General features: G+C 57.8%; 3 protein-coding genes across 6 annotated transcripts in view; all 3 read right to left on the bottom strand.

The window, feature by feature from the left end:
• Window positions 1–2,665, bottom strand: part of LOC102069919 (ribosome biogenesis protein BOP1) — a 133,749-nt gene extending 131,084 nt beyond the window's left edge. For 2 of the 3 annotated variants that reach the window (XM_074558460.1, XM_074558468.1), the window contains exon 1: window positions 2,426–2,663. In XM_074558460.1, the coding sequence (XP_074414561.1) occupies window positions 2,426–2,434 (9 nt within the window). In that variant the 5' untranslated portion in view covers window positions 2,435–2,663. Of the gene's footprint in view, window positions 1–2,425 lie in introns of all 3 variants that reach the window. The other variant, XM_074558475.1, reaches the window with a different exon arrangement.
• A 660-nt stretch (window positions 2,666–3,325) lies between these two features.
• Window positions 3,326–8,899, bottom strand: TMEM276 (transmembrane protein 276). 2 transcript variants are annotated; one of them, XM_074558450.1, is made up of 4 exons: window positions 8,740–8,899; window positions 5,658–5,779; window positions 3,771–3,953; window positions 3,326–3,725 (listed from the first exon to the last, which is right to left on the bottom strand). In XM_074558450.1, the coding sequence occupies exons 1-4, from the start codon at window positions 8,882–8,884 to the stop codon at window positions 3,342–3,344; spliced, it is 834 nt and encodes a 277-aa protein (XP_074414551.1). In that variant the 5' UTR covers window positions 8,885–8,899; the 3' UTR covers window positions 3,326–3,341. The 2 variants fall into 2 exon arrangements, with proteins under 2 accessions (XP_074414551.1, XP_074414547.1); XM_074558446.1 differs by having other exon boundaries at window positions 3,326–3,953.
• A 1,391-nt stretch (window positions 8,900–10,290) lies between these two features.
• The window catches only part of GPT (glutamic--pyruvic transaminase), a 30,140-nt gene continuing 12,719 nt past the window's right edge, over window positions 10,291–27,711 (bottom strand). Inside the window, exons 5-11 of the mRNA XM_074558437.1 lie at window positions 26,277–26,520; window positions 23,449–23,528; window positions 23,221–23,357; window positions 20,678–20,852; window positions 18,419–18,574; window positions 13,632–13,744; window positions 10,291–10,566 (exon numbers count right to left, since the gene is read on the bottom strand). Of these exons, the coding sequence (XP_074414538.1) occupies window positions 10,476–10,566; window positions 13,632–13,744; window positions 18,419–18,574; window positions 20,678–20,852; window positions 23,221–23,357; window positions 23,449–23,528; window positions 26,277–26,520 (996 nt within the window). The 3' untranslated portion in view covers window positions 10,291–10,475. The remainder of the gene's footprint in view (window positions 10,567–13,631; window positions 13,745–18,418; window positions 18,575–20,677; window positions 20,853–23,220; window positions 23,358–23,448; window positions 23,529–26,276; window positions 26,521–27,711) is intronic.

Raw genomic sequence — 27,711 nt, 5'->3', positions numbered from 1 at the left:
GCCAGACCCTCCCCAAATTATCAGGTTCCCCCACAAGAGATCAAATGTCCCTCACTGCCAGGTTCCCCCTCATGGAGACCAGGCTGAAGCGCCCCCCATTTCCTGGTTCCCCCTCACCAAGACAGGGCTGGGTATCACTCTCAGGAGCCCAAACCCCTCAAATTGCCGGGTCCCCTTCAGGACAACAAGGCTAAATCCCCTCATGGAGACCAGGCTGGAGTCCACCAGTTACGGGGCCCCCCCTCACCAGGACAGGACCGGGTTTCTCCCTCAGGACAAGACCAAATCCCCCTCTCACTGCTGGGTTCCCCTCACAGAGACCAGGTTGGATCCCGCCATTCCTGGACCCCTCCATTCCCGGGTTCCCCTCACAGAGACCAGGTTGGATCCCGCCATTCCTGGATCCCGCCATTCCCGGGTTCCCCCTCACCCAGACCAGGCCAGACCCTCCCCAAATCATCAGGTTACCCCACAAGAGACCAAATCCCCATCACTGCCTGGTTCCCCCTCAGGACAAGGCCTGACCCCTCCTCAGTGCTGGGTTTCCCCTCACGGAGACCAGGCTGGACCCCGCCATTCCTGGACCCCTCCATTCCCGGGTTCCCCCTCATCCAGACCAAAAGTGACCATCCCCAAATTGAGGGTGCCCCCTCAGGACCAGGCCAGACCCTCCTCACTGCAAGTTTCCCCCTCACAGACACCAGGCCAGAACCCCTCTCCCCATTTTCTCGTCCCCCCTCACCAGGATAGGACTGGGTTCTCCTCTCAGGACAAGGCCAGACTGCCCTCACTATTGGGTTTCCCCTCATGGAGACCAGGCTGGACCCCGCCATTCCCGGGGTCCCCCTCACCCAAACCACGCCAGACCCTCCCCAAATTATCAGGTTCCCCCACAAGAGATCAAATGTCCCTCACTGCCAGGTTCCCCCTCATGGAGACCAGGCTGAAGCGCCCCCCATTTCCTGGTTCCCCCTCACCAAGACAGGGCTGGGTATCACTCTCAGGAGCCCAAACCCCTCAAATTGCCGGGTCCCCTTCAGGACAAGGCTAAACCCCCTCATGGAGACCAGGCTGGAGCCCACCAGTTACGCAGCCCTCCCTCACCAGGACAGGACTGGGTTTCTCCCCCAGGACAAGACCAAATCCCCCTCACTGCTGGGTTTCCCCTCACAGAGACCAGGTTGAATCCCGCCATTCCTGGACCCCTCTATTCCCAGGTTCCCCCTCACCCAGACCAGACCCTCCCCAAGAGATCAGGGTCCCCCACAAGAGACCAAATCCCCCTCACTGCCGGGTTCCCCCTCATGGGGACCGGGCCGGAGCCTCCCAGTTATGGGGTCCCCCCTCACCAGGACAGGACCGGGTTCCTCCCTCAGGACAAGACCAAATCCCCCTCTCACTGCTGGGTTTCCCCTCACAGAGACCAGGCTGGATCCCGCCGTTCCTGGACCCCTTCATTCCTCCATTCCTGCGACCCTCTCTCACTCAGACCAAACCAGACCCTCCCCAAATTGCTGGGTTGCCCCTGAGGACAAGGCCAGACTCCCCTAACTATTGGGTTTCCCCTCATGGAGACCAGGCAGGACCCCGCCATTCCCGAGTTCCCCTCACAGAGACCAGAATGGATCCTGCCATTCCCGAGTTCCCCCTCACCCAAACCAGGCCAGACCCTCCCTAAATTATCAGGTTCCCCCACAAGAGACCAAATCCCCATCACTGCCAGGTTCCCCCTCACCCAAACCAGGCCAGACCCTCCCCAAATTATCAGGTTCCCCCACAAGAGACCAAATCCCCATCACTGCCAGGTTCCCCCTTACAGAAACCAGGCTGAACCCCACTACTCCTGGACCCCTCCATTCCTGGGTCCCCCCCGAGGACCAAACCAGACCCTCCTCAGATTGCCGGTTCCCCCCACACCAAAACCAGGCAAGACCCTCCCCAAATTGCTGGGTCCCCCCTCAGGACCAAACCAGACCCTCCCCAAATTGCCAGGTCCCCCATCAGGACCAGGCCTGACCCTCCAAAAATTGCCGGTTCCCCCTCACCGAAACCAGGCCAGATCCTCCCCAAATTGCCGGGTCCCTCCACACCGAAACCAAACCAGACCCTCCCCAAATTGCCGGGTCCCCCCTCACCGAAACCAAACCAGACCCTCCCCAAATTGCCGGTTTCCCCTCACCGAAACCAGGCCAGACCCTCCCCAAATTGCCGGGTCCCCCCTCAGGACAAGACCAGACCCCCTCTCACTGTTGGGTTCCCCCTCACAAACACCAGGCCGGACCCCCTTCATTTCCCGTTGTCCCCTCACCGGGACGCAGCCAGCCCCTCCCCGTTGCCATGTCAATGCCAAGTGTGTCCCCTCCTTCCCCGTCGCCATGACAACCGCGCGGGTCCCCCCGTTCCCCCTCCCCGGTCACCCCCGGACCTGCTCCATGGTGGCGGCTCCGCGTGCGCCGCCGAACACGTGGGCGCGGGTCACAGGGACGGCCACGCCCCCGCCCGCCGCGCTTCCGCCTTGCCGCGACCCCGCGCAGCTCCCGAGGGAGGGGATCCCGCTCCTGGGCAGGGCGGAATAAGGGGAACGAGAGATAATAACGGGGAAAGATAACGGGAAAGATAACGAGAATGGAGCGGCAGCGCGGGAAAAAGCGAAAGCAATGTGCGCATGCGCAAAGCCCGCGCGCCGCCGGGTCCGTGCATGCGCGCACCGGCAGCCGCGGCAAAGGCGGGGCGGGGGCAGAAATGGGCGTTGCTTTGTGGGCGTGGGCAAAGTGGGCGTGGCTGGTGAGGCCTGGCAGGAGGTAGTGAAGGGGGCGTGGTCAACAGGGAAAATGGGCGTATGTCAAGCGGGAGGGGCGGGGCCAGGCGTGACAGGGCCGTTCCCTTGGGAGAGCCCTGCCCAGGTATTGCCAGCAATGGTTAAGGGGCGTGGTCTGTGAGGGGGCGCGGCCTGTGTGATGGGGGCGTGGCCAAGCGCACAGGGATACGGACCAGTGTGGACCAGTCTGGGCTTGCCCCGCTCCCCCCACCCAATTGTCACCGCAGGGACCCCAAAGTGTCACCTCAGGGTGCCCTGCCCAGAGCCACCAGCAGTGCCACTAGCCCTGTCACCCGTGCGTCACCCCAGTGCCACCACCACTGTCACCAGAGCTACCAGTGTCACCTCATGATGCTGGGACAGAACCCTGCCCAGAGCCACCAACGGTGAGTGCCACCCCAGTGTCACACCGGCGCCACCACCAGTGCCACCACCAGCAGAGCCACAACCATCCCAGTGCCACCACCCCAGTGTCACCCAAAGCCACCACAGAGCCACAACTTGAGTGCCATCCTGCTGTCCTTTATTGGTGCCCCCAGTGTCCCCTGCGCTGCTCCCGCAGTGTCCCCAGCAGCGCCACGCTGGCCGCCACCCTGACCCAGGGGACAGCGCCCGGTGCCACCGCGTCCCCGAGTGCCACCAGCGCCGCCGCCACCGCCCCGGGGACGCTGCCCGTCAGCGCCGCCAGCGCCAGCAGCGACGCCGCCGTCAGCGCGGTGACAAAGTGGCCCGCGGGGACAAAGTGGCCCGCGGGGACAAAGCGCGGCCACGCCGCGGCCAGCGCGGCCACCGCGGTCCCCGAGGCCAGCAGGACACCGGCGGTGGCGCTGTCACCGCTCAGGCGGTGGCACCCGAAGGCCACCAAGGGCTGGGACAGCACCGAGCAGATCCAGGAGCCCGGTGGCACCTTGGGGACATCGTGGGGACATTGAGGGGACGGTGGTGGTGGCACCTTGGGGACATTGTGGGGACATTGAGGGGACAGGGGTGGTGGCGCTTTGGGGACATCGTGGGGACATTGAGGGGTCGGCGATGGTGGTGCTTTGGGGACATTGTGGGGACACAGAGGGGACATCGCGGTGCTGGCGGCCACCAGGGCCTGCAGGAGGAAACCGGCGGCCGGGCCTGGGGTCACCTGTGGGGACAGAGGGGACATCAGGGGACATTGAGGGGACATTGGGGGACATTGTGGTGACATAGTGGGGACATCAAGGGGGACATCAGGGGACATTGAGAGGACATCACAGGGATATGGTGGGGACATTGAGGGGACAGCAGGGGGGACATTGTGTGGATGTCATGGGGACATTGTGGGGACATCGTGGGGACATTGAGAGGGCATCACAGGGATATGGTGGGGACATTGAGGGGACATCATGGGGATATGGTGGGGACATCATGGGGACATCGTGGGACATTGTAGGGACATGGTGGGGACATTGTGTGGATGTCATGGGGACATCAAGGGGACACCATGGGGACATCACAGGGATATGGTGGGGACATCATGGGGACATCGTGGGACATTGTAGGGACATGGTGGGGACATTGTGTGGATGTCATGGGGACATCAGGGGACATCAAGGGGACACCATGGGGACATCACAGGGATATGGTGGGGACATCATGGGGACATGGTAAGGATGTCATGGGGACATGGTGGGGACAGGGGTGGGGACATCAAAGGGACATGGTAGGGATGTCATGGGGACATTGAGGGGACATGGTGGGGACATTGAGGGGACATCAGGGGACAGCAAGGGGACATTGTGGGGATGTCATGGGGACATGGTGGGGACAAGGGTGGGGACATCAAAGGGACATGGTGGGGACATTGTGGGGACATTATGGCAACATCATGGGGACATCAGGGGACATTGAGGGGCCATCAAAGGGACATTATGGGGACAGGGGTGGTGGCCAGGCCACCTGTCACCTGTGAGGACAGCAGGGGACATCAGGGGGACATTGTGGGGACACGGTGGGGACATTGAGGGGACACCATGGGGACAGGGGTGGTGGCCACGCCACCTGTCACCTGTGGGGACAGCAGGGGACATCAGGGGGATGTTGTGGGGACACGGTGGGGACACTGAGGGGACACCATGGGGACATTGAGGGGACATCACAGGGATTTGGTGGGGACATGGTGGGGACATCACGGGGACAGGGATGGTGGCCAGGACAGCTGTCACCTGTGGGGACATCATGGGGATGTCACGGGGACATCATGGGGACATCATTGGGACATTGTGGGGACATTGTGGGGACATTGTGGGGATGTCACAGGGACATCATGGGGACATGGTGGGGACATTGCGGGAATGTCATGGGGACATGGGGACAGGGATGGTGGCCAGGACAGCTGTCACCTGTGGGGACATCATGGGGGACACCAGGGGGACATCACAGGGACATCATGGGGACATTATGGGACATGGTGGGGACAGGCGTGAGAGCATGGCATGGGTGGCACAGGTGGCACTGTCCCCCGTCTCCACTGTCCCCTCAATGTCCCCAAGGTGCCCCCAATGTGTCCCCAATGTCCCCAATGTGTCCCCAATGTCCTCGATGTCCCTAGTGTCCCCCCATCCCTGATGTCCTCCATGTCCACAGGGTGTCCCCAACCTGTCCCCAACGTCCCCAGGGTGTCCCCAAGGTGTCCCCAGTGTCCCCAATGTCCCAAATGTCCCCAAGGTGTCCCCAACGCCTCCAGGGTGTCCTCAGGGTGCCCCCAATGTGTCCTCAGGGTGTCCCAAATGTCCCCAATGTCCCCACTGTGTCCCCAATGTCCCCAATGTGTCCCCAATGTCCCCAGGGTGTCCCCAATGTCCCCAACCTGTCTGGCGGCGATGGCGCAGCCCAGGCTGGTGACACAGAGCACGGCGTGTGACACGGCCACCCCTGCGGGTGACACGGCCACCCCGGTGTCCCCCATGGCGCCAGGGACACCTCGGGGACCTGCGGGGACAATGGGGACGCTGAGGGCACAGGGTCCCCTCCCCCACTGCCACCTCCCCCCTGTGTCCCCTCCCCTGGCCCCAAAGTGTCCCCAAGGTGTCCCCAATGTCCCCAAGCCCCTCCCGTGTCCCCAAAGTGTCCCCCTGTCCCTTCCCCTGGCCTGATGTCCCCAAGGTGTCCCCAATGTCCCCAAGCCCCTCCCGTGTCCCCTCCCAGTGTCCCCAAGGTGTCCCCATGTCCCCTCCCCTGGCCTGATGTCCCCAAGGTGTCCCCAATGTCCCCAAGCCCTCCCCGGTGTCCCCAAGGTGTCCCCAAGGTGGCCCCAAAGTGTCCCCAAGGTGTCCCCAAGCTCCCCCAGTGTCCCTCAATGTCCCCAAGGTGTCTCCAAGGTGTCCCCAAGCCCTCCCAGTGTCCCTTCATGTCCCCAAGGTGTCCCCATGTCCCCTCCCCTCACCTGATGTCCCCAAGGTGTCCCCCAAGCCCCTCACAGTGTCCCCTCCCCTGGCCTGATGTCCCCAAGGTGTCCCCCAGGTGTCCCCAAGCCCTCCCAATGCCCCCCTGTCCCCTCCCTAGCCCAGTGTCCCCAAGGTGGCCCCAAAGTGTCCCCAATGTCCCCAAGCCCCCCCTGGTGTCCCCAAGATGTCCCCCAGGTGTCCCTGTGTCCCCTCCGCTGGCCTGATGTCCCCAAGGTGTCCCCAAGCCTCCCCAGTGTCCCCTCCATGTCCCCAAGGTGTCCCCATGTCCCCTCCCCTGTCCCAGTGTCCCTCAATGTCCCCAAGGTGTCCCCAAGGTGTCCCCAAGCCCCTCACAGTGTCCCCTCCATGCCCCCAAGCTCCCTAGATGTCCCCAAGGTGTCCCCCTGTCCTGGTGTCCCCAAGTCCCCCAGATGTCCCCAAGTCCCCCAGATGTCCCCTCCCAGTGTCCCTCTGTCCCCTCCCCTATCCTGGTGTCCCCATGTCCCTCCCTGTCCCCGTGTCCCCTCCCCTGTGCCACTGTCCCCAGCCCCCTCCAGATGTCCCCAAGTCCCCCCAATGTCCCCAAGGGGTCCCCAAGCCCAGACAGTGTCCCCATGTCCCCCCCCAGCCCAGTGTCCCTCCATGTCCCCAAGGTGTCCCCATGTCCCCTCCCCTGGCCTGGTGTCCTCAGGGTGTCCCCAAACCCCCCAAGGTGTCCTCAGGGTGTCCCCAAGCTCCCCCAGTGTCCCCTCCATGCCCCCAAGGTGTCCCCAAAGTGTCCCCATGTCCCCTCCCCTATCCCAATGTCCCTCCATGTCCCCAAGATGTCCCCAGGCCCCCCTTCCCCGGTGTCCCCAAGGTGTCCCCAAGCTCCCCCAGTGTCCCCCTGTCCCCTCCCTTGGCCCAGTGTCCCCCAATGTCCCCAAGCCCCCCCAGGTGTCCCCATGTCCCTCCGGTGTCCCCTCCCCTGTCCCAGTGTCCCCCAATGTCCCCAACGTGTTACCAAGCCGCCCCCCCGGTGTCCCCAAGGTGTCCCCAGATGTCCCCAACCCCCCCCAATGTCCCCAAGCCCCCCAATGTCCCCGTGTCCCCCCTGTCCCCTCCCCTACCGCGCTGTCCCCACTGTCCCCAAGTCCCTCAAGTGTCCCCAGGTACCCCCAGGTGTCCCCAACCCCCCCCAATGTCCCCAAGCCCCTCCTTGTCCCCTTCCCTATCCTGGTGTCCCCCAGATGTCCCCAACCCCCCAGTGTCCCCAAAGTCCCCCCTTGTCCTCGTGTCCCCCAGGTGTCCCCAACCCCCCCCGCCATGTGTCCCCAAGCCCCCCAGGTGTCCCTGTGTCCCCCCTGTCCCGCTGTCCCCATGTCCTCTCCCCTGTCCCCTCCCCTATATCAGTGTCCCCCAGATGTCCCCAAGCCCCCCAGGTGTCCCCAACCCCCTCCAAAGTCCCCAATCCCCCCGTCCCCCTGTCCCCAGTGTCCCCAAGCCCCTCCAAAGTCCCCCAGCCTCAGTGTCCCCATGTCCCTTGCCCTGTCCCACTGTCCCCAAGCCCCCCCTCCAAATGTCCCCAAACCCCCCCCGTGTCCCCCCCGGTGTCCCCAAGCCCCCCAGATGTCCCCGTGTCCCCCCTCCGGTATCCCGGTGTCCCCTCCTGACCCCTGTCCCCTCCCCTGTCCTGCTGTCCCCAGCGTCCCCAACCCCCCTCAGGTGTCCCCAAGCCCCTACAATGTCCCCAAGCCCGCCCCAGTGTCCCCAAGCCCGCCCCAGTGTCCCCTCCCGGTGTCCCCCTGTCCCCTCCCCTATCCCAGTGTCCCCAAGGTGTCCCCAAGCCCCCCCAGTGTCCCCTCCCAATGTCTCGCTGTCCTCTCCCTACCTTGGTGTCCCCCAATGTCCCCAAGCCCCCCCCCCCGCTGTCCCTGGTGTCCCCAAGTCCTCCCAATGTCCCCAAACCCTCCCCTGTCCCTCTGTCCCCGTGTCCCCCCCCCATGACCCCCAGATGTCCCCGCTGTCCCCCCAGGTGTCCCCAAACCCCCCCAATGTCCCCAACCCCCCCGCCGTCACCTCCTGTCACCCTGTCCCCTCCCCTGTCCCGGTGTCCTCAATGTCCCCAACACCCCCAATGTCCCCAAACCCCCCCAATGTCCCAAATCCCCTCCTGTCCCCGTGTCCCCAACCCCCCCGCCGTCACCTCCTGTCACCCTGTCCCGGTGTCCCCGCTGTCCCTCAATGTCCCCAACACCCCCAATGTCCCCAAACCCCCCCAATGCCCCAAATCCCCTCCTGTCCCCGTGTCCCCAACCCCCCCATTGTCCCCAAGTCCCCCCAATGTCCCCAAACTCCCCCAATGTCCCCAACTCCCCCATTGTCCCCAATGTCCCCAAACCCCCTCAATGTCCCCAATGTCCCCAACCTCCCCATTGTCCCCATTGTCCCCAAACCCCCTCAATGTCCCCAAGCCCCCCCATTGTCCCCCCCCTGTCCCCGTGTCCCCCCCCCACCCCCCGGTACCGCCACTTCCGGCAGCAGCCGCGAGCCCGGAGCGCGCGCGGGGCCGGGGGCGCGGCCGAGCGCGCTGATTGGCTGCGGACTCTGATGGGCGGGACCCAGCGCGCTGATTAGCTGAGGGCTCTGTTGGGCGGGGCCAACTGGCCATATATGGGGATCCCGCCCCGGTGGGCGGGGCTAAAAGCTGTGAGACCGCCGGGTGGGCGTGGCTTGGTGTAGGCGGGGCTAATTGGGGCGAAAGGGCTGGGGATTGGCTGGGTTATGAGAATTTGGGGAATTTGGGATTTCAGCATTTGGGGATTTGGGATTTCAGCATTTGGGGATTTGGGATTTCAGCATTTGGGATTTCAGCATTTGGGGATTTGGGATTTCAGAGTTTGGGAATTTTGGGATTTCAGCGTTTGGGATTTCAGCTTTTGGGGATTTTGGGATTTCAGAGTTTGGAAATTTTGGGATTTCAGCATTTGGGAATTTTGGGATTTCAGAGTTTGGGGATTTGGGATTTCAGCATTTGGGGATTTGGGATTTCAGAGTTTGGGAATTTTGGGATTTCAGCATTTGAGGATTTGGGGATTTCAGTATTTGGGGATTTTGGACTTTGGGATTTCCGATTTTGGGGATTTGGGATTTCAGCATTTGGGGATTTTGGGATTTCAGCGTTTGGGGATTTTGGGATTCCAGAGTTTGGGAATTTTGGTATTTCAGAATTTGGGGATTTTGGACTTTGGGATTTGGATATTTGGGAATTTTGGGACACTGGGATTTCAGGATACGCTGGATTTTGGAATGCTGGGATTTGGAGAATTGGGGTTTCAGGATTTGGGATTTGTGGACTTTAGGATTTGGAGAATTGGGGTTTCAGGATTTGGGGATTTGTGGACTTTAGGATTTGGAAATTTGGGACTTTGGGATTTTGGAACTTCAGAATTTGGGGATTTTGGGATCTCAGCATTTGGGGATTTTGGGATCTCAGCATTTGGGGATTTTGGGATTTCAGCATTTGGGGATTTTGGACTTTGGGATTTCTGATTTTGGAGATTTTGGGGATTTGGGATTTCAGAGTTTGGGTATTTCAGGATTTCAGCATTTGGGATTTCAGCATTTGGGGATTTTGGGATTTCAGCATTTGGGGATTTGGGATTTCAGAGTTTGGGAATTTTGGGATTTCAGCGTTTGGGATTTCAGCTTTTGGGGATTTTGGGATTTCAGCATTTGGGGATTTGGGGATTTTGGGATTTCAGGATTTGGGGATTTTGGACTTTGGGATTTCTGATTTTGGAGATTTTGGGGATTTGGGATTTCAGCATTTGGGGATTTTGGGATTTCAGCATTTGGGGATTTTGGGATTTCAGAGTCTGGGAATTTTGGTATTTCAGCATTTGGGAATTTTGGGATTTCAGCATTTGGGGTTCATCCCCAGGCTGTCCCTTCTGCTGCTCCTCCACCGCTTCCACCCCCAATTCCTGCACGAATCCTCCCCACCCCAAAATCCCCCAAAACCCCAAAATCCCCCCAAAACCCCCCAAAACCTCCAAGGCCGCGGGTGCCACCACCGCTGGTCACTGTCCTTTATTTGGGGACACGGGAGGGGTGGGGACCTGCCCCGCAATTCCCAAAAAACAAAAACGGCCCCGCGACACCTGGGGAGGGGTGGCACGAGGTGACAGAGGTGACAGAGGTGACAGGAGGTGACAGGAGGTGACAGGAGGTGACAGAGGTGACAGAGGGCCACCCCCTGGTTAAGAGAATTCCTGGACAAATTTGGTGTAGAAGGAGCTGAGGTTCTCCAGAAGGATCTTCAGCTTCTCCGTGGGCGGCAGGATGGTCATCCTGGAGATTGGGGAGGAAAAAAAACCAAAAAAAATTAAATTTTTGGAAAATTTGGGGAAATTAATCCCCAAAATTCCCGCCCTCAAAAAAATTTTCCGTGTGGCAAAAAAAAAAAATCTAAAAAAAAAAAAAAAAATTGAATTTTTTGCCCCCGGTTTTGCAGAGTAATTCCCAAAATTGCGGTCAAGGAAAAGGTTGGGTGGGGGGTTTGGGGTTTGGGGTTTTGGGATTTTGGGATTTGGGGAAATTTGGGATTTGGGGATTGCGGGATTTGGGAATTTGGGATGGGAAGATTTGGGAATTTGGGATGGGAAGATTTGGGGATTTGGGGTGGGGGATTTTGGATGGAGGAAAAGTGAATTTGGGGATTTGGGGATTTGGGGATTTGGGAATTTGGGATGGGAAGATTTGGGGATTTGGGGTGTGGAGATTTGGGGATGGGCGATTTGGGAATTTGGGATGGGAAGATTTGGGGATTTGGAGATTTAGGATGGGGGATTTGGTAATTTGGGGATTTGGGGATTTGGGGATTTGGGATTTGGGGATTTGGAGATGGGGGATTTGGGATTTGGGGATTTGGGATGGGAAGATTTGGGGATTTGGAGATTTAGGATGGGGGATTTGGGGATTTGGGGATTTGGGGATTTGGGAGTTTGGGAGGGGGGATTTGGGGATTTGGGGATGGGGGATTTGGGGATTTGGGATGGGGAACAGGGAATTTGGGATGGGAGGATTTGGGACAGGGGATTTGGGGATTTGAGATTTGGGACTTTGGTGATTTGGGATGGGAAGAATATTGGGATTTGGGGCGGGGGGATTTGAGGATTTGGGGATTTGGGATGGGGGGATTTGAGGATTTTGGGTACGGGGATTTGGGGGTTTGGGATGGGGGAACAGGGGATTTGGTATGGGGATGTGGGAATTTGGGGATTTGGGGATTTGGGGATGGGAATATTTGGGGATTTGGGGTGTGGAGATTTGGGGATGGGCGATTTGGGAATTTGGGATGGGAAGATTTGGGGATTTGGAGATTTAGGATGGGGGATTTGGTGATTTGGGGATTTGGGGGTTTGGGGATTTGGGATTTGGGGATTTGGGATGGGGAACAGGGAATTTGGGATGGGAGGATTTGGGACAGGGGGATTTGGGGATTTGAGATTTGGGACTTTGTGGATTTGAGGATTTCGGGATTTGGGACTTAGGTGATTTGGGATGGGAAGATTTTGGGATTTGGGGTGGGGGGATTGGAGGATTTGGGGATTTGGGATGGGGGATTTGAGGATTTGGGGATTTGGGGTGGGGGGATTTGGGGGTTTGGGATGGGGGAACAGGGGATTCGGGATGGGGATTTGGGAATTTGGGGGTTTGGGAATTTGGGATGGGGAACAGGGATTTGGGATGGGGGGATTTGGGACAGGGGGATTTGGGGATTTGAGATTTGGGATTTGGGGGATTTGGGGATTTGGGGATTTAGTGATTTGGGGATTTGGTGATTTGGGGATTTGGTGATTTGGGACGGAAAGATTTTGGGATTTGGGGTGGGGGGATTTGAGGATTTGAGGATTTGGGACAGGGGGATTTGGGGATTTGATTTTTGGGACTTTGGGGATTTGGGATGGGAAGAATTTGGGATTTGGGGTGGGGGGATTTAAGGATTTGGGGATGGGGGAATTTGGGGGTTTGGGATGAGGAACACGGAATTTGGGACGGGGGCATTTGGGGATTTGGGATGGGGGAACAGGGGATTTGGGATGGAAGGATTTGGGACAGGTGGATTTGGGGATTTGAGATTTGGGACTTTGGAGATTTGAGAATTTGGGGATTCGGGGTGGGGGGATTTGGGAATTTGGGATGGGAAAGAGGGAATTTGGGATGGGTGATCCCATGAACAGGGAATTTGGGGTGGGATTTGTCAGGAACAGGGAATTTGGGATGAGATCTCTCACAAAAGGGGAATTTGGGGTGGTGGTCCCAGGAACAGGGAATTTGGGGTGGGATCTCCCACAGTTGGGGAATTTGGGATGGGATCTCCCACAAATGGAGAATTTGGGGTGGGATCTCCCAAGATCAGGGAATTTGGGATGGGATCTCCTACAAATGGAGAATTTGGGGTGGGATCTCCCAAAAACGGGGAATTTGGGGTGGGGGATCTTCCAAGATCAGGGAATTTTGGGTGGGATCTCCCAGAAACGGGGAATTTGGGATTGGATCTTCCAAGATCAGGGAATTTTGGGTGGGATCTCTCAGGAACAGGGAATTTGGGATGGGATCTCCCCAAGATCAGGAAATTTGGTGTGGGATCTTCCACAATTGAGGAATTTGGGGTGGGATCTCTCAAGAACAGGGAATTTGGGGTGGGATTTGTCAGGAACAGGAAATTTGGGATCTGATCTCCCAAGATGATGGAATTTGGGGTGGGATTTCTCAGGAACAGGGAATTTGGGATGAGATCTCTCACAAAAGGGGAATTTGGGGTGGGATCTCCCAGAAACGGGGAATTTGGGGTGGGAGATCTGAAGAACAGGGAATTTGGGGTGGGATCTCCCAGGAAGAGGGAATTTGGGATGGGATTTGTCAGGAACAGGAAATTTGGGGTGGGATCTCCCACAATTGGGGAATTTGGGGTGGGATCTCTCAGAAATGGAGAATTTGGGGTGGGATCTCCCAGAAACAGGGAATTTGGGGTGGGATCTCCCAGAAATGGGGAATTTGGGGTGGGAGATCTGAAGAACAGGGAATTTGGGGTGGGAATCCCAGGAACAGGGAATTTGGGGTGGGGGATTCCAAGATCAGGGAATTTGGAATAGGATGTCCCACAATTGAAGAATTTGGGGTGGGATCTACCAGAAACGGGGAATTTGGGATTGGATCTTCCAAGATCAGGGAATTTGGGGTGGGATCTCTCAGGAACAGGGAATTTGGGGTGGGGGATTCCAAAAACAGGAAATTTGGGATGGGATCTCCCACAATTGGGGAATTTGGGGTGGGATCTCCGAGGAACAGGGAATTTGGGATGGGGGATTCCAAGAACAGGGAATTTGGGGTGGGGTTTCCCGGGAGCCCACCGGAAGTGGTAGGTGCCCTCCTTCTGCCCGAAGCCGCTGCCGGGCACGACGCAGATGCCCGTTTCCTCCAGGAGCCGCATGCAGAAGAACATGTCCGGGCTCTGCTTCTTCTCCTGGGAACCGGGAACGCAATTCCGGCGTCGGGAAAACCGGGATCCGATCCCGCGGAGGGGCGGGGGATCGTCCCACACACCCCACGTGCATCGGGATCCATCCCAGTGAGTTCCACATGGATTAGGATTGATCCCAGTAAATCCCACATGGATCGGGATTGATCCCAGTGAATCCCACGTGGATCAGGGTTGATCCCAATGAGTCCCACATGGATCAGGATTGATCCCAATGAGTCCCACATGGATCAGGATTGATCCTAATGAGCCCCACAATTCCTGGGACTGATCCCAGTGAGTCCCACATGGATCAGGATTGATCCCAGTGAGTCCCACATGGATCAGGATTGATCCTAATGAGCCCCACAATTCCTGGGACTGATCCCAGTGAGTCCCACATGGATCAGGATTGATCCCAGTGAATTCCACATGGATCAGGATTGATCCCAATAAATCCCACATGGATCAGAATTGATCCCAGTGAGTCCCACATGGATCGGGATTGATCCCAGTGAGTCCCACATGGATCGGGATTGATCCCAATAAATCCCACATAAATCAGGATTGATCCCAGTGAGTCCCACATGGATCGGGATTGATCCCAGTGAGTCCCACATGGATCAGGATTGATCCCAATGAGTCCCACACAGATCAGGACTGATCCCAATGAGTCCCACAACTTCTGGAATTGATCCCAGTGAGTCCCACATGGATCGGGATTGATCCCAGTGAGTCCCACATGGATCAGGATTGATCCCAATGAATCCCACATGGATCAGGATCCATCCCAGTGAGTCCCACATGGATCAGGATTTATCCCAATGAATCCCACATGGATCAGGATTGATCCCAATGAGTCCCACAATTCCTGTGATTGATCCCAATGAATCCCACATGAATCAGGGTTGCAATTTTGGGATTTCGGGATTTGGAGCTGCTGTGTGTTGGGATTTTGGAATGTTGGATTTTGGGATTTTGGGATTGTGGGGCGTTGGGTGCCCCCACACACCCAAATCCCCAAATCCCAAACTCCCAATGACTCCCAGAACACCCGGGATTGATCCTACCCAGTCCCACACGGATTGGGATCGATCCCAATGAATTCCACAATTCTTGGGATTGATCCCAGTGAGTCCCACAACTCCTGGGATTGATCCCACCCAGCCCCACACGGATCAGGATCGATCCCATCCATCCCCACATCTCCCAGCTGGGATCCCGTCCATCCCAGTTGGGGTCCTGTACATCCCCACATTCCTGGTTTGGATCCCATCCATCCCCACATCTCCAGGTTTGGATCCCATCCCAGTTTGGATCCCGTCCATCCCCACATCTGCTGGTTTGGATCCCATCCATGCCCACATCTCCAGGTTGGGATCCCATCCATTCCAGTTGGGATCCAACCCATCCCCACATCTTCTGGTGTGCATCCCATCCATCACAGGATGGATCATGTCCATCCCAACATCTCCCAGTTGGGATCCCGTCCATCACAGGATGGATCCCGTCCATCCCAGTTGGGATTCTGTCCATTCCAACATCTCCATGTTGGGATCTGTCTGTCCCAGTTGTGGTCCCACCCATCCCAGCTGGGATCCTATCCATCCCCACATCTCCTGGTTTGGATCCCATCCCAGTTGGGATCCCGTCCATCCCCACATCTCCCAGGTGGGATCCCGTCCATCCCAGTTGGGATCCCGTCCATCCCCACATCTGCTGGTTTGGATCCCATCCATGCTCACATCTCCAGGTTGAGATCCCATCCATTCCAGTTGGGATCCAACCCATCCCCACATCTCCTGGTTTGGATCCCACCCATCCCCACATCTCCTGGTTTGGATCCCATCCATCACAGGATGGATCATGTCCATCCCAACATCTCCCAGTTGGGATCCCGTCCATCCCAACATCTCCATGTTGGGATCTGCCTGTCCCAGTTGTAGTCCCACCCATCCCAGCTGGGATCCTGTCCATCCCTAGATTCCTGGTTTGGATTCCATCCATCCCAACATCTCCCAGTTGGGATTCTGTCCATCACAGGATGGATCCCATCCATCCCAGTTGGGATCCCGTCCATTCCCACATCTGCCAGTCTGGATCCCATCCATCTCCACATCTCCTGGTTGGGATCCCACCCATTCCCACATCTCCCAGTTTGGATCCCGTCCATCTCCATGTCTCCCAGTTTGTAACCTGTGCACTCCCACACCTCCAGGTTGGAATTCCATCAATCCCAATTGGAATCCCTCCCATCCCCCATCTCCCAGTTTGGATCCCATCCATCTCCACATCTCCCAGTTTGTAACCTGTCCATTCCCACACCTCCAGGTTGGAATTCCATCCATCCCATTTGGAATCCCTCCCATCCACCCGTTCCCAGTTTGGATCCTGCCCATCCCCACATTCCCAGTTTGGATCCCACCCATCCCAATATCTCCAGGTTGGGAATTTGTCCATCCCAGTTGGGATTTTGTCCATCCCCACATCTCCAGGTTTGGATCCCACCCATCCCCACATCTCCTGGTTTGGATCCCATCCATCACAGGATGGATCATGTCCATCTCAGCATCTCCCAGTCGGGATCCCATCCATTCCCACATCTCCCAGTTTGGATCCCATCCATCTCCACATCTCCCAGTTGGGATCCTGTCCATTCCCACACCTCCAGGTTGGAATTCCATCCATCCCAGTTGGGATCCCTCCCATCCGCCCGTTCCCAGTTTGGATCCTGCCCATCCCCACATGCCCAATTTGAATCCCACCCATCCCCGTATCTCCAGGTTGGGATCCCATCCATCTCGGTTGGGATCCAGTCCATCCCAGTTGGGATCCCGTCCATTCCAACATCTCCAGGTTGGGATCCCATCCATCCCAGTTTAGATCCCATCCATCCCACTTTAGAACCTACTTATCCCTACATCTCCTGGTTTGGATCCCATCCATTCCCACATCTCCAGGTTGGGATCCCATCCATTCCTGGTTTGGATCCCACCCATGCCCACATCTCCTAGTGTGCACCCCATCCATCACAGGATGGATCATCTCCATCTCAGCATCTCCCAGTTGGGATCCCGTCCATCCCAACATCTCCCAGTTGGGATCCCGTCCATCACAGGATGGATCCCGTCCATCCCAGGATGGATCCCGTCCATCCCAGTTGGGATTCCATCCATCCCAATATCTCCCAGTTTGGATCCTGCCCATCCCCACACCTCCCAGTTGGGATTCCATCCATCCATCCCCACATCCCCTGCTTTGGATCCCGTCCATCCCAGTTGGGATTCCATCCATACATCCCAACATCTCCTGGTTGAGATCCCATCCATCCCAGTTGGGATCCCATCCATCCATCCCCACATCCCCTGCTTTGGATCCCGTCCATCCCAGTTGGGATTCCACCCATCCCCAACATCTCCTGGTTGAGATCCCATCCATCCCACTTGGGATCCCGTCCATCCCCACATTCCCAGTTGGGATCCCATCCATTCCCACATCTCCTGGTTGGGATCCCATCCATCCCAACATGTCCCGCTTTGGATCCCATCCATCTCCACATCTCCCAATTGGGATCCCATCCATTCCAACATCTCCAGGTTGGAATTCCATCCATCCCAGTTGGGATCCCTCCCATCCACCCATTCCCAGTTTGGATCCTGCCCATCTCCACATACCCAATTTGAATCCCACCCATCCCAATATCTCCAGGTTGGGATCCCATCCATCTCGGTTGGGATCCTGTCCATTCCAACATCTCCAGGTTGGGATCCCGTCCATTCCAACATCTCCAGGTTGGGATCCCATCCATCCCAGTTTGGATCCCACCCATCCCAATATCTCCCAGTTGGGATTTTGTCCATCCCAGATTAGATCCCATCCATCCCGCTTTAGATCCTATCCATCCCCACATTCCCAGTTTGGATCCCATCCATCACAGGATGGATCATCTCCATCTCAACATCTCCCAGTTGGAATCCCGTCCATCCAAACATCTCCCAGTTGGAATCCCATCCATCCCAGTATCTCCCAGTTGGGACTCCATCCATCCCAATATCTCCCAGTTTGGATCCTGCCCATCCCCACACCTCCCAGTTGGGATCCCATCCATCCCCACATCTCCTGGTTTGGATCCCGTCCATTCCCACATTCCCAGTTTGGATCCCGTCCATTCCCACATCTCTTGGTGTGCATCCCATCACAGGATGGATCCCATCCATCCCAACATCTCCAGGTTGGGATCTCATCCATCACAGGATGGATCCCAACCCATCCCAGCTGGGATCCTGCCCATCGCCACATCTTCATGTTGGAATCCCATCCATCCCAGTTGGGATTCCATCCATCCCCACATTTCCCAGTTGGGATTCCACCCATCCCCAACCTCTCCTGGTTTGGATCTCACCCATCCCAGTTTGGATCCCGTCCATCCCAGTTGGGATTCCATCCATACATCCCAACATCTCCTGGTTGAGATCCCATCCATCCCAGTTGGGATCCCGTCCATCCATCCCCACATCCCCTGTTTTGGATCCCGTCCATCCCAGTTGGGATTCCACCCATCCCCAACATCTCCTGGTTGAGATCCCATCCATCCCACTTGGGATCCCGCCCATCCCACTTGGGATCCCGCCCATCCCCGCGTTCCCGCTGTGCCTCCCGCCCATCCCGACATTCCCGTACCTTGGCGGCGGCCACGGCGCGGGGCGGCAGGTCGATGCGGGGGAAGGAGTACATGGCGCCCTGCACGGGGTTGCAGTGGATGCCGGGCGTGCGGTTGAAGATCTCCTCCGTCAGCCGCGCCTTCTCCGCCAGCGCGCTCAGCACCGCCTCCTTCTCCTGCAGCGGGAAAAATGCACGGAATTCCGATCCAGGACGTCCCATTCTCCCATTCCATCCCAACCCATTCCATTTTCCCATTGTCCTCCCTCTCCTGCAGCAGGAAAAATGCACGGAATTCCAATCCAGAGCTTCCCATTGGCCCATTGGCCCATTATCCTATTATCACATTCCATTGTCCCATTGTCCTCCTTCTCCTGCACTGGGGAAAATGCACGGAATTCTGATCCAGGACGTCCCATTGTCCCGTTATCTCATCCCATCCCACTAGCCCATTATCCCATTATCCCATTATCCCATTATCCCATGATCCCATCATCCCATCCCATCCCATCCCATTATCCCATTATCTCATCCCATCCCAATTCCATTATCCCATCCCATTACCCCATTACCCCATTATCCTATCCCATTGTCCCCTTATCCCATTGTCACATTATTCCATTACCCCATTATCCCATTTTCTCATCCCATCCCATCTTCTTTTCCCATCTCATCCCATCTCAATTCTATTATCCCATCCCATTACCCCATTATCCCATTACCCCATCATCCCATCCCATCCCATCCCATTATCCCATTATCTCATCCCATCCCATTATCCATCTCATCCCAATTCTATTATCCCATCCCATCCCATTGTCCCTACCCATTATCCCATTACTCCATTATCCCATTATCTCATCCCATGTTCCCATTATCTCATCCCATCCCAATTCTATTATCTCATCCCATCCAATCCCATTTTCCCATTATCCCATCATCCCACTGTCCCATTATCCCGTCCCATTACCTCATTATCCCATTATCCCATGATCCCATCAGCCCATTATCCCATCCCATCAGCCCATTATCCCATCCCATTATCCCATTACCGCATTATCCCATTACCACATTATCTCACTATCATATTATCCCATTACCTTGTCCCAATTAAATTCCATTCCATCCCACCCCATTATCCCACCCCATTATCCCATTCCCATCCCATGACGCCATTACCCCATTATTCCATTACCCTATCATCTCGTTATCCCATTATCCCATCCCATTATCCCATTACCCCATTATCTCAATCTCCCATTCTCCCATTGTCTCATCCCATTATCCCATTACCCCATTACCACATTATCCCATTATCCTATTATCTCAATATATCATCCCAATTAAATTCCATTCCTTACCCCATTACCCCATTATCTCATTATCCCATCTCATTATCCCATTGCCCCATTACCATATTATCTCATTATCCCATTATCCCATCCCAATTCCATTCCATCCCATCCCATCTTGTTATGCTGTTATCCCATTACCCCATTATCCCATGATCCCATTATCCCATTACCCCATTATCCCATGATCCCATTACCCCATTATCCCATTACCCCATAATCCCATTATCCTATTATCTCAATATATCATCCCAATTAAATTCCATTCCTTACCCCATTACCCCATTATCCCATTATCCCATCTCATTATCCCATTGCCCTATTACCATATTATCTCATTATCCCATTATCCCATTATCCCATTATCCCATGATCCCATTACCCCATTATCCCATTATCCCAGGATCACATTATCCCATTATCCCATTATCCCATTCTCCCATTATCCCATTGCCCCATTATCCCATTATCCCATTCTCCCATTACCCCATTATCCCATTATCCCATTATCCCATTATCCCATTATCCCATTATCCCATTATCCCATTGCCCCACTATCCCATTATCCCATTATCCCATGATCCCATTATCCCAATCCCATCCCACCACTCCGTACAACCTGGAAGTGCTCACAGGACAGGTTTGGGTGGATCCCATGACCATGGATCCCATCCCACCTCATGGATCCCAATCCCAAGGATCCCAATCCCACCCCAATCCCATGGATCCCAATCCCAAGGATCTCAATCCCAATCCCACCCAAACCCATGGATCCCAATCCCAAGGATCCCAATGCCCCCGTACCACCTGGAAGCGCTCATAGGACGGCTCTCCGGGCTGGGGCGGGTCTATGACCATGGATCCCATCCCATGGATCCCAATCCCAAGGATCTCAATCCCAATCCCATGGATCCCAACGTCTCCGTACCGCCTGGAAGCGCTCGTAGGACGGCTCTCCAGGCTTGGGCGGGTCCACGATGGCGTCCAGGATCATCTGTCCGGGCACGGGCGGGCACAGACGGACGGACACGAGCTTGGTGAGCTCGGCCTTCACCTCGGGGTGCAGGTTCACCACCTCCATGTACCCACCACGCAGGCCGCACCTGCGGGACGCGCCCGGATCAACCCGGAATGCCGGGAACGCCGGGAATGGGGCGGGGGGTGGGAGATGGGAGTGGGACCCGTGGGTCCGGGTTTGGGATGGGATCCATGGGTGGGAACCTTTGGAGAGGGACCCATGAATGGGATCCATGGATAGGAACCTATGGAGAAGGATCCATGGATGGGACTCATGGATGGGATCCATAGACAGGACCCATGGATGGGGGTTTGGGATGGGATTCCATGGATAGGAACCTTTGGAGAGGCACCCATGGATGGGACATGTGGGTGGGATCCATGGAGGAAGATCCATGGTTGGGGGTTTGGGATGGGATCCATGGATAGGAACCTATGGAGAAGGATCCATGGATGGGACTCATGGATGGGATCCATAGGGTCCATGGATGGGGGTTTGGGATGGGATTCCATGGATAGGAACCTATGGAGAGGCACCCATGGATGGGAGATGTGGGTGGGATCCATGGATGAAGATCCATGGATGGGGGTTTGGGATGGGAATCCATGGATAGGAACCATTGGAGAGGCACCCATGGATGGGAACCTATGGAGAAGCCCCCATGGATGGGATCCATGGATAGGAACTTTTGTAGAAGGATCCATGGATGAAGATCCATGGATGGGATCCATAGATGGGAATCCATGGATAGAAACCTTTGGAGAAGGACCCATGGATGGAAATCCATGGATGGGAACCATTGGAGAGGCACCCATGGATGGGAACCTTTGGAAAGGCACCCATGGATGGGAGATGTGGGTGGGATCCATGGATGAAGATCCATGGATGGGGGTTTGGGATGGGAATCCATGGATGGGAACCAATGGAAAAGGACCCATGGGTGGGGGTTTGGGATGGGAATCCACAGATGGGAACCATTGGAGAGGCACCCATGGATGGGAGATGTGGGTGGGATTCATGGGTGGGACCCACAGATGGGGTTTGGAATGGGAATCCATGGATAAAAACCTATGGAGAAGGATCCATGGATGGAATCCATGGAATGGAACCTATGGAGAAGGACGCATGGATGGGAGATGTGGGTGGGATCCATGGATGAAGATCCAAGGATGGAGGTTTGGGATGGGAATCCATGGATGGGAACCTTTGGAGAGGCACCCATGGATGGGAGATGTGGGTGGGATCCATGGAGGAAGATCCATGGATGGGGGTTTGGGATGGGATCCATGGATAGGAACCTATGGAGAAGGACCCATGGATGGGATCCACAGGTGGGAACTTTTGGAGATGGATCCATGGATGGGAACCATGGATAGAAACCTTTGGAGAAGGACCCACAGATGAGATCCATGGGTGGGATACACAGATGGGATCCATGGATGGGATCCATGGATCCGGGTTTGGGATGGGAATCCACAGATGGGAACCATTGGAGAGGCACCCATGGATGGGAGATGTGGGTGGGATTCATGGGTGGGACCCACAGATGGGGTTTGGAATGGGAATCCATGGATAGAAACCTATGGAGAAGGATCCATGGATGGAATCCATGGAATGGAACCTATGGAGAAGGACCCATGGATGGGAGATGTGGGTGGGATCCATGGATGAAGATCCAAGGATGAGTGTTTGGGATGGGAATCCATGGATTGGAACCTATGGAGAGGCACCCATGGATGGGAGATGTGGGAGGGATTCATAGGTGGGGTCTGTGGATGGGATCCATGGATGGGGATTTGGGATGGAATCCATGGATGGAACCTTTGGAGAAGGACCCATGGATGGGAGATGTGGGTGGGATCCATGGATGAAGGTTTGGGATGGGAATGCATGGATGGGAACCTTTGAAGAAGGATCCATGGATGGGATCCATGGATAGGAACCTATGGAGAGGCACTCATGGATGGGATCCATGGATAGGAACTTCTGGAGAAGGATCCATGGATGGAATCCATGGATTGGAACCTATGGAGAAGGACCCATGGACGGGAGATGTGGGTGGGATCCATGGATGAAGATCTGTGAAGGGGGGTTTGGGATGGGATCCATGGATGGGAACCTCTGGAGAGGCATCCATGGATGGGAGATGTGGGTGGGATCCATGGATGAAGATCCAAGGATGGAGGTTTGGGATGGCAATCCATGGAGAAGGACCCATGGATGGGAGATGTGGGTGGGATCCATGGATGAAGATCCATGGTTGGGGGTTTGGGATGGGAATCCATGGATAGGAACCTATGGAGAAGGACCCGTGGATGGGAACCCATGACATCCATGGGGTGGTGGTGACATCTCCATCTCCAATCCATGACCCCAATCCCACCCCCAGGAGATCCATGGGGTGGTGGTGGCCCCTCCACCCCACGTCTCAGGGGACCCGTGGTGGCACTCACTCTCCCATGAAGCCCTTGGAGGTGGAGTGGAAGGACGCCAGCTCCACCGACTCCGAGTAGGGTGGCCCCAGCTCCATCAGGACCTTCTTGAAGGAGTGGAAGGCGGAGCCCTGGGCGTAGATGTTGTCCTGGTACACCTGCCGTGGGGACAGTGCGATGTCACCGCGGGAATTCCGGCTCTTCCCGGGAACCGGGGACACGCCCCCAGGCCAGCCCGGCCCCGCCCACCTCATCGGCCAGCAGGAAGAGCTTCTCCTCGTAGGCGAACTTGATGACCTGCTCCATGCACTCGCGGCTCTGCACCTGGCCTGGGACAGGCGCGGGGCTCAGCCCACCGGGACACAGCGTGGTGCCACCACAGGGATCCCACCGAGATACACCATGGGTCCCACTGAGATACTCCATGGGTCCCACTGAGATACTCCATGGGTCCCACCACAGGGATCCCACCAAGATACTCCATGGGTCCCACTGAGATACTCCATGGGTGCCACCACAGGGATCCCACCCGAGATACACCACGGGTCCCACCTCATTCATCCCACCGAGATACTCCATGGGTCCCACTGAGATACTCCATGGGTCCCACCTCATTGATCCCACCCGAGATACACCACGGGTCCCACCACAGGGATCCCACCCGAGATACACCATGGGTCCCACTGAGATACTCCATGGGTCCCACCCGAGATACACCATGGGTCCCACCTCATTGATCCCACCCGAGATACTCCATGGGTCCCACCACAGGGGTCCCACCTGAGATACTCCATGGATCCCACCTCATTGATCTCACCCGAGATACACCATGGGTCCCACCACAGGGATCCCACCGAGATACACCATGGGTCCCACCTCATTGATCCCACCGAGATACTCCATGGGTCCCACCTCAGGGATCCCACCGAGACACACCATGGGTCCCACCACAGGGATCCCACCCGAGATACTCCATGGGTCCCACCACAGGGATCCCACTGAGATACTCCATGGGTCCCACTGAGATACTCCATGGGTCCCACCCCATTCATCCCACCAAGATACTCCACGGGTCCCACCACAGGGATCTCACCGAGACACACCATGGGTCCCACCTCATTGATCCCAACAAGATACTCCATGGGTCCCACCTCAGGGATCTCACCCGAGATAATCCATGGGTCCCACCTCATTGATCCCACCCGAGATACTCCATGGGTCCCACCTCATTCATCCCACTGAGATACACCATGGGTCCCACCACAGGGATCCCATGGATCCCACCCGAGATACTCCATGGGTCCCACCACAGGGATCCCACCTGAGATACTCCATGGGTCCCACCTCATTCATCCCACCAAGATACTCCATGGGTCCCACCTCATTGATCTCACCCGAGATACTCCATGGGTCCCACCTCACTGATCCCATGGATCCCACCCGAGATACACCATGGGTCCCACCTCATTCATCCCACCGAGATACTCCATGGGTCCCACCTCAGGGATCCCACCCGAGATACTCCATGGGTCCCACCTCATTCATCCCACTGAGATACTCCATGGGTCCCACCACAGGGATCCCACCGAGATACTCCATGGGTCCCACCTCATTGATCCCAACAAGACACACCATGGATCCCACCACAGGGATCCCACCCGAGATACTCCATGGGTCCCACCTCATTCATCCCACTGAGATACACCATGGGTCCCACCACAGGGATCCCATGGATCCCACCCGAGATACACCATGGGTCCCACCACAGGGATCCCACTGGGACACAACGTGGTGCCACCTCATTGATCCCACCGAGATACACCATGGGTCCCACCACAGGGATCCCATCCCATGGATCCCACCGAGATACTCCATGGGTCCCACCCCATGGATCCCACCCCACAGACCCCATGGATCCCACCTCACATACCCCATGGATCCCAGTCTACAGATCCCACCCCACAGACCCCATGGATCCCACCCCACAGACCCCACAGACCCCATCCCATGGATCCCACCTCAGGTATCGCACCCTATAGACCCCCCAGATCCCATCCCATGGATTCCATCCCATGGATCCCACCTCAGGTGTCCCACCCCACAGACCCCACAGACCCCACAGACCCCACAGACCCTGGACCCCTGGTGTCCCAGCCTACTGACCCCATGGATCCCACCCCACAGACCCCACCCCACAGACCCCACAGACCCCACAGACCCCACAGACCCCACAGACCCTGGACCCCTGGTGTCCCAGCCCACAGACCCCACCACCCGTGTCCCACCCCACAGACCCCACAGATCCCACAGCCCCCACCACCCGTGTCCCACCCCACTGACCCCATGGATCCCACCCCACAGACCCCACAGCCCCCACCCCACAGACCCCACAGACCCCACAGCCCCCACCACCCATGTCCCACCCCACAGACCCCACAGACCCCACAGCCCCCACCACCCGTGTCCCACCCCACAGACCCCACAGCCCCCACCCCACGTGTCCCACCCCACGGACCCCACAGTCCCCATCCCCCGGACCCCACCCCCCGTGTCCCACCCCACTGACCCCATGGATCCCCCCCCACAGACCTCACAGCCCCCACCCCACAGACCCCACCCCACAGCCCCCACCACCCGTGTCCCACCCCACAGACCCCACATTCCCACCCCACGTGTCCCACCCCACTGACCCCACAGCCCCCACCCCACAGCCCCCACACACCCCACAGCCCCCACCACCCGTGTCCCACCCCACGGACCCCACAGTCCCCATCCCCCGGACCCCACCCCCCGTGTCCCACCCCACTGACCCCATGGATCCCCCCCCACAGACCTCACAGCCCCCACCCCACGGACCCCACAGACCCCACAGCCCCCACCACCCGTGTCCCACCCCACAGCCCCCACCACCCGTGTCCCACCCCACTGACCCCATGGATCCCACCCCACAGACCTCACAGCCCTCACCCCACGTGTCCCACCCCACAGACCCCACAGCCCCCACCACCCGTGTCCCACCCCACAGACCCCACAGATCCCACCCCACAGACCCCCCAGCCCCGCTGCCCCCTCGGTACCGGTGGGGTTGCCGGGGTTGATGATGCAGAGCGCGCGGGGGTTGCAGCGCCGGCGGCCCTCGGACAGCGCCCGGCGCAGCTCGGCCACGTCCAGCGCCCAGCAGCGCTCCTCGGCCAGGTAATAATTGACCTGCGCCGCCTCCAGCTCGGCCAGCGCCGCCGAGTACAGCGGGTACTGCGGGATCGGGATCAGCACCCCCGTGCGCGACGCGCCCGAGCCGCACACCAGCAGCTTCAGCATGTTCTGGGGGGACACGGAGGGGGGATAGTGAGGGGACAGCGAGGGGACAGCGAGGGGACAATGAGGGGACAGTCACGGGGTGGGATGGGGGACAGCGCCGCCGAGTACAGCGGGTACTGCGGGATCGGGATCAGCACCCCCGTGCGCGACGCGCCCGAGCCGCACACCAGCAGCTTCAGCATGTTCTGGGGGGACACGGAGGGGACAGTGAGGGGACAGCGAGGGGACAGTGAGGGTGTGGGATAGGGGACAGTGAGGGGACAGCGAGGGGACTGTGAGGGGACAGCGAGGAGACAGCGAGGGGACAGCGAGGGGACAATGAGGGGACAATGAGGGGGCAGTGAGGGGATAGCGAGGGGACAGTGAGGGGACATGGAGGGGACAGTGAGGGGACAGCGAGGGGACAGTGGGCACTGCGGGATCGGGATCAGCACCCCCGTGCGCGACGCGCCCGAGCCACACACCAGCAGCTTCAGCATGTTCTGGGGGGACACGGAGGGGACAGTGAGGGGACAGCGAGGGGACAGAGAGGGTGTGGGATAGGGGACAGTGAGGGGACAGCGAGGGGGCAGTCACGGGGCTGGATGGGGGACCGCGCCATCGGGTACAGCGGGATCGGGATCAGCGGGTACAGCGGGATCGGGGGACACGGGGAGGGGACAGCGAGGGGACAGTCATGGGGTGGGGATCGGAACAGTGAGGGGACAGTCATGGGGGACACCGAGGGGACAGCGGGCACTGCGGGATCGGGATCAGCACCCCCGTGCGCGACGCGCCCGAGCCGCACACCAGCAGCTTCAGCATGTTCTGGGGGGACACAGAGGGGACAGTGAGGGGACACGGAGGGGACAGCCACGGGATGGGATGGGGGACCGCGCCATCGGGTACAGCGGGATCGGGATCAGCGGGTACAGCGGGATCGGGGGACACGGGGAGGGGACAGCGAGGGGACAGTCACGGGGCGGGGATCAGAACAGTGAGGGGACAGTCATGGGGGACACCGAGGGGACAGCGGGCACTGCGGGATCGGGATCAGCACCCCCGTGCGCGACGCGCCCGAGCCGCACACCAGCAGCTTCAGCATGTTCTGGGGGACACGGAGGGGACAGCGAGGGGACAGCGAGGGGACAGCGAGGGGACAGCGAGGAGACAGCGAGGGGACAGTGAGGGGACAGCGAGGGGACAGCGAGGGTG

This window comes from Zonotrichia albicollis, chromosome 1 (assembly GCF_047830755.1).
Source record: "Zonotrichia albicollis isolate bZonAlb1 chromosome 1, bZonAlb1.hap1, whole genome shotgun sequence".
NCBI classification, from domain to species: Eukaryota; Metazoa; Chordata; class Aves; order Passeriformes; family Passerellidae; genus Zonotrichia; species Zonotrichia albicollis.
The sequence above is the reverse complement of the archived record's forward strand: the minus strand, read 5'-3'. Positions and strand labels throughout refer to the sequence as shown.

What these genes read in the sequence shown, in the direction of transcription:
- TMEM276 (XM_074558446.1), bottom strand. Translation starts at nt 8,884, where the DNA reads ATGGCCAGTTGGCCCCGCCCAACAGAGCCCTCAGCTAATCAGCGCGCT. An exon ending in GGCTGCTGCCGGAAGTGGCG is followed by an intron (nt 5,780 to 8,739) that starts GTACCGGGGGGT and finishes TTGTCCCCGCAG; the next exon opens with GTCCCCGAGGTGTCCCTGGC. An exon ending in GCGCCATCGCCGCCAGACAG is followed by an intron (nt 3,954 to 5,657) that starts GTTGGGGACATT and finishes CTGTCCCCACAG; the next exon opens with GTGACCCCAGGCCCGGCCGC.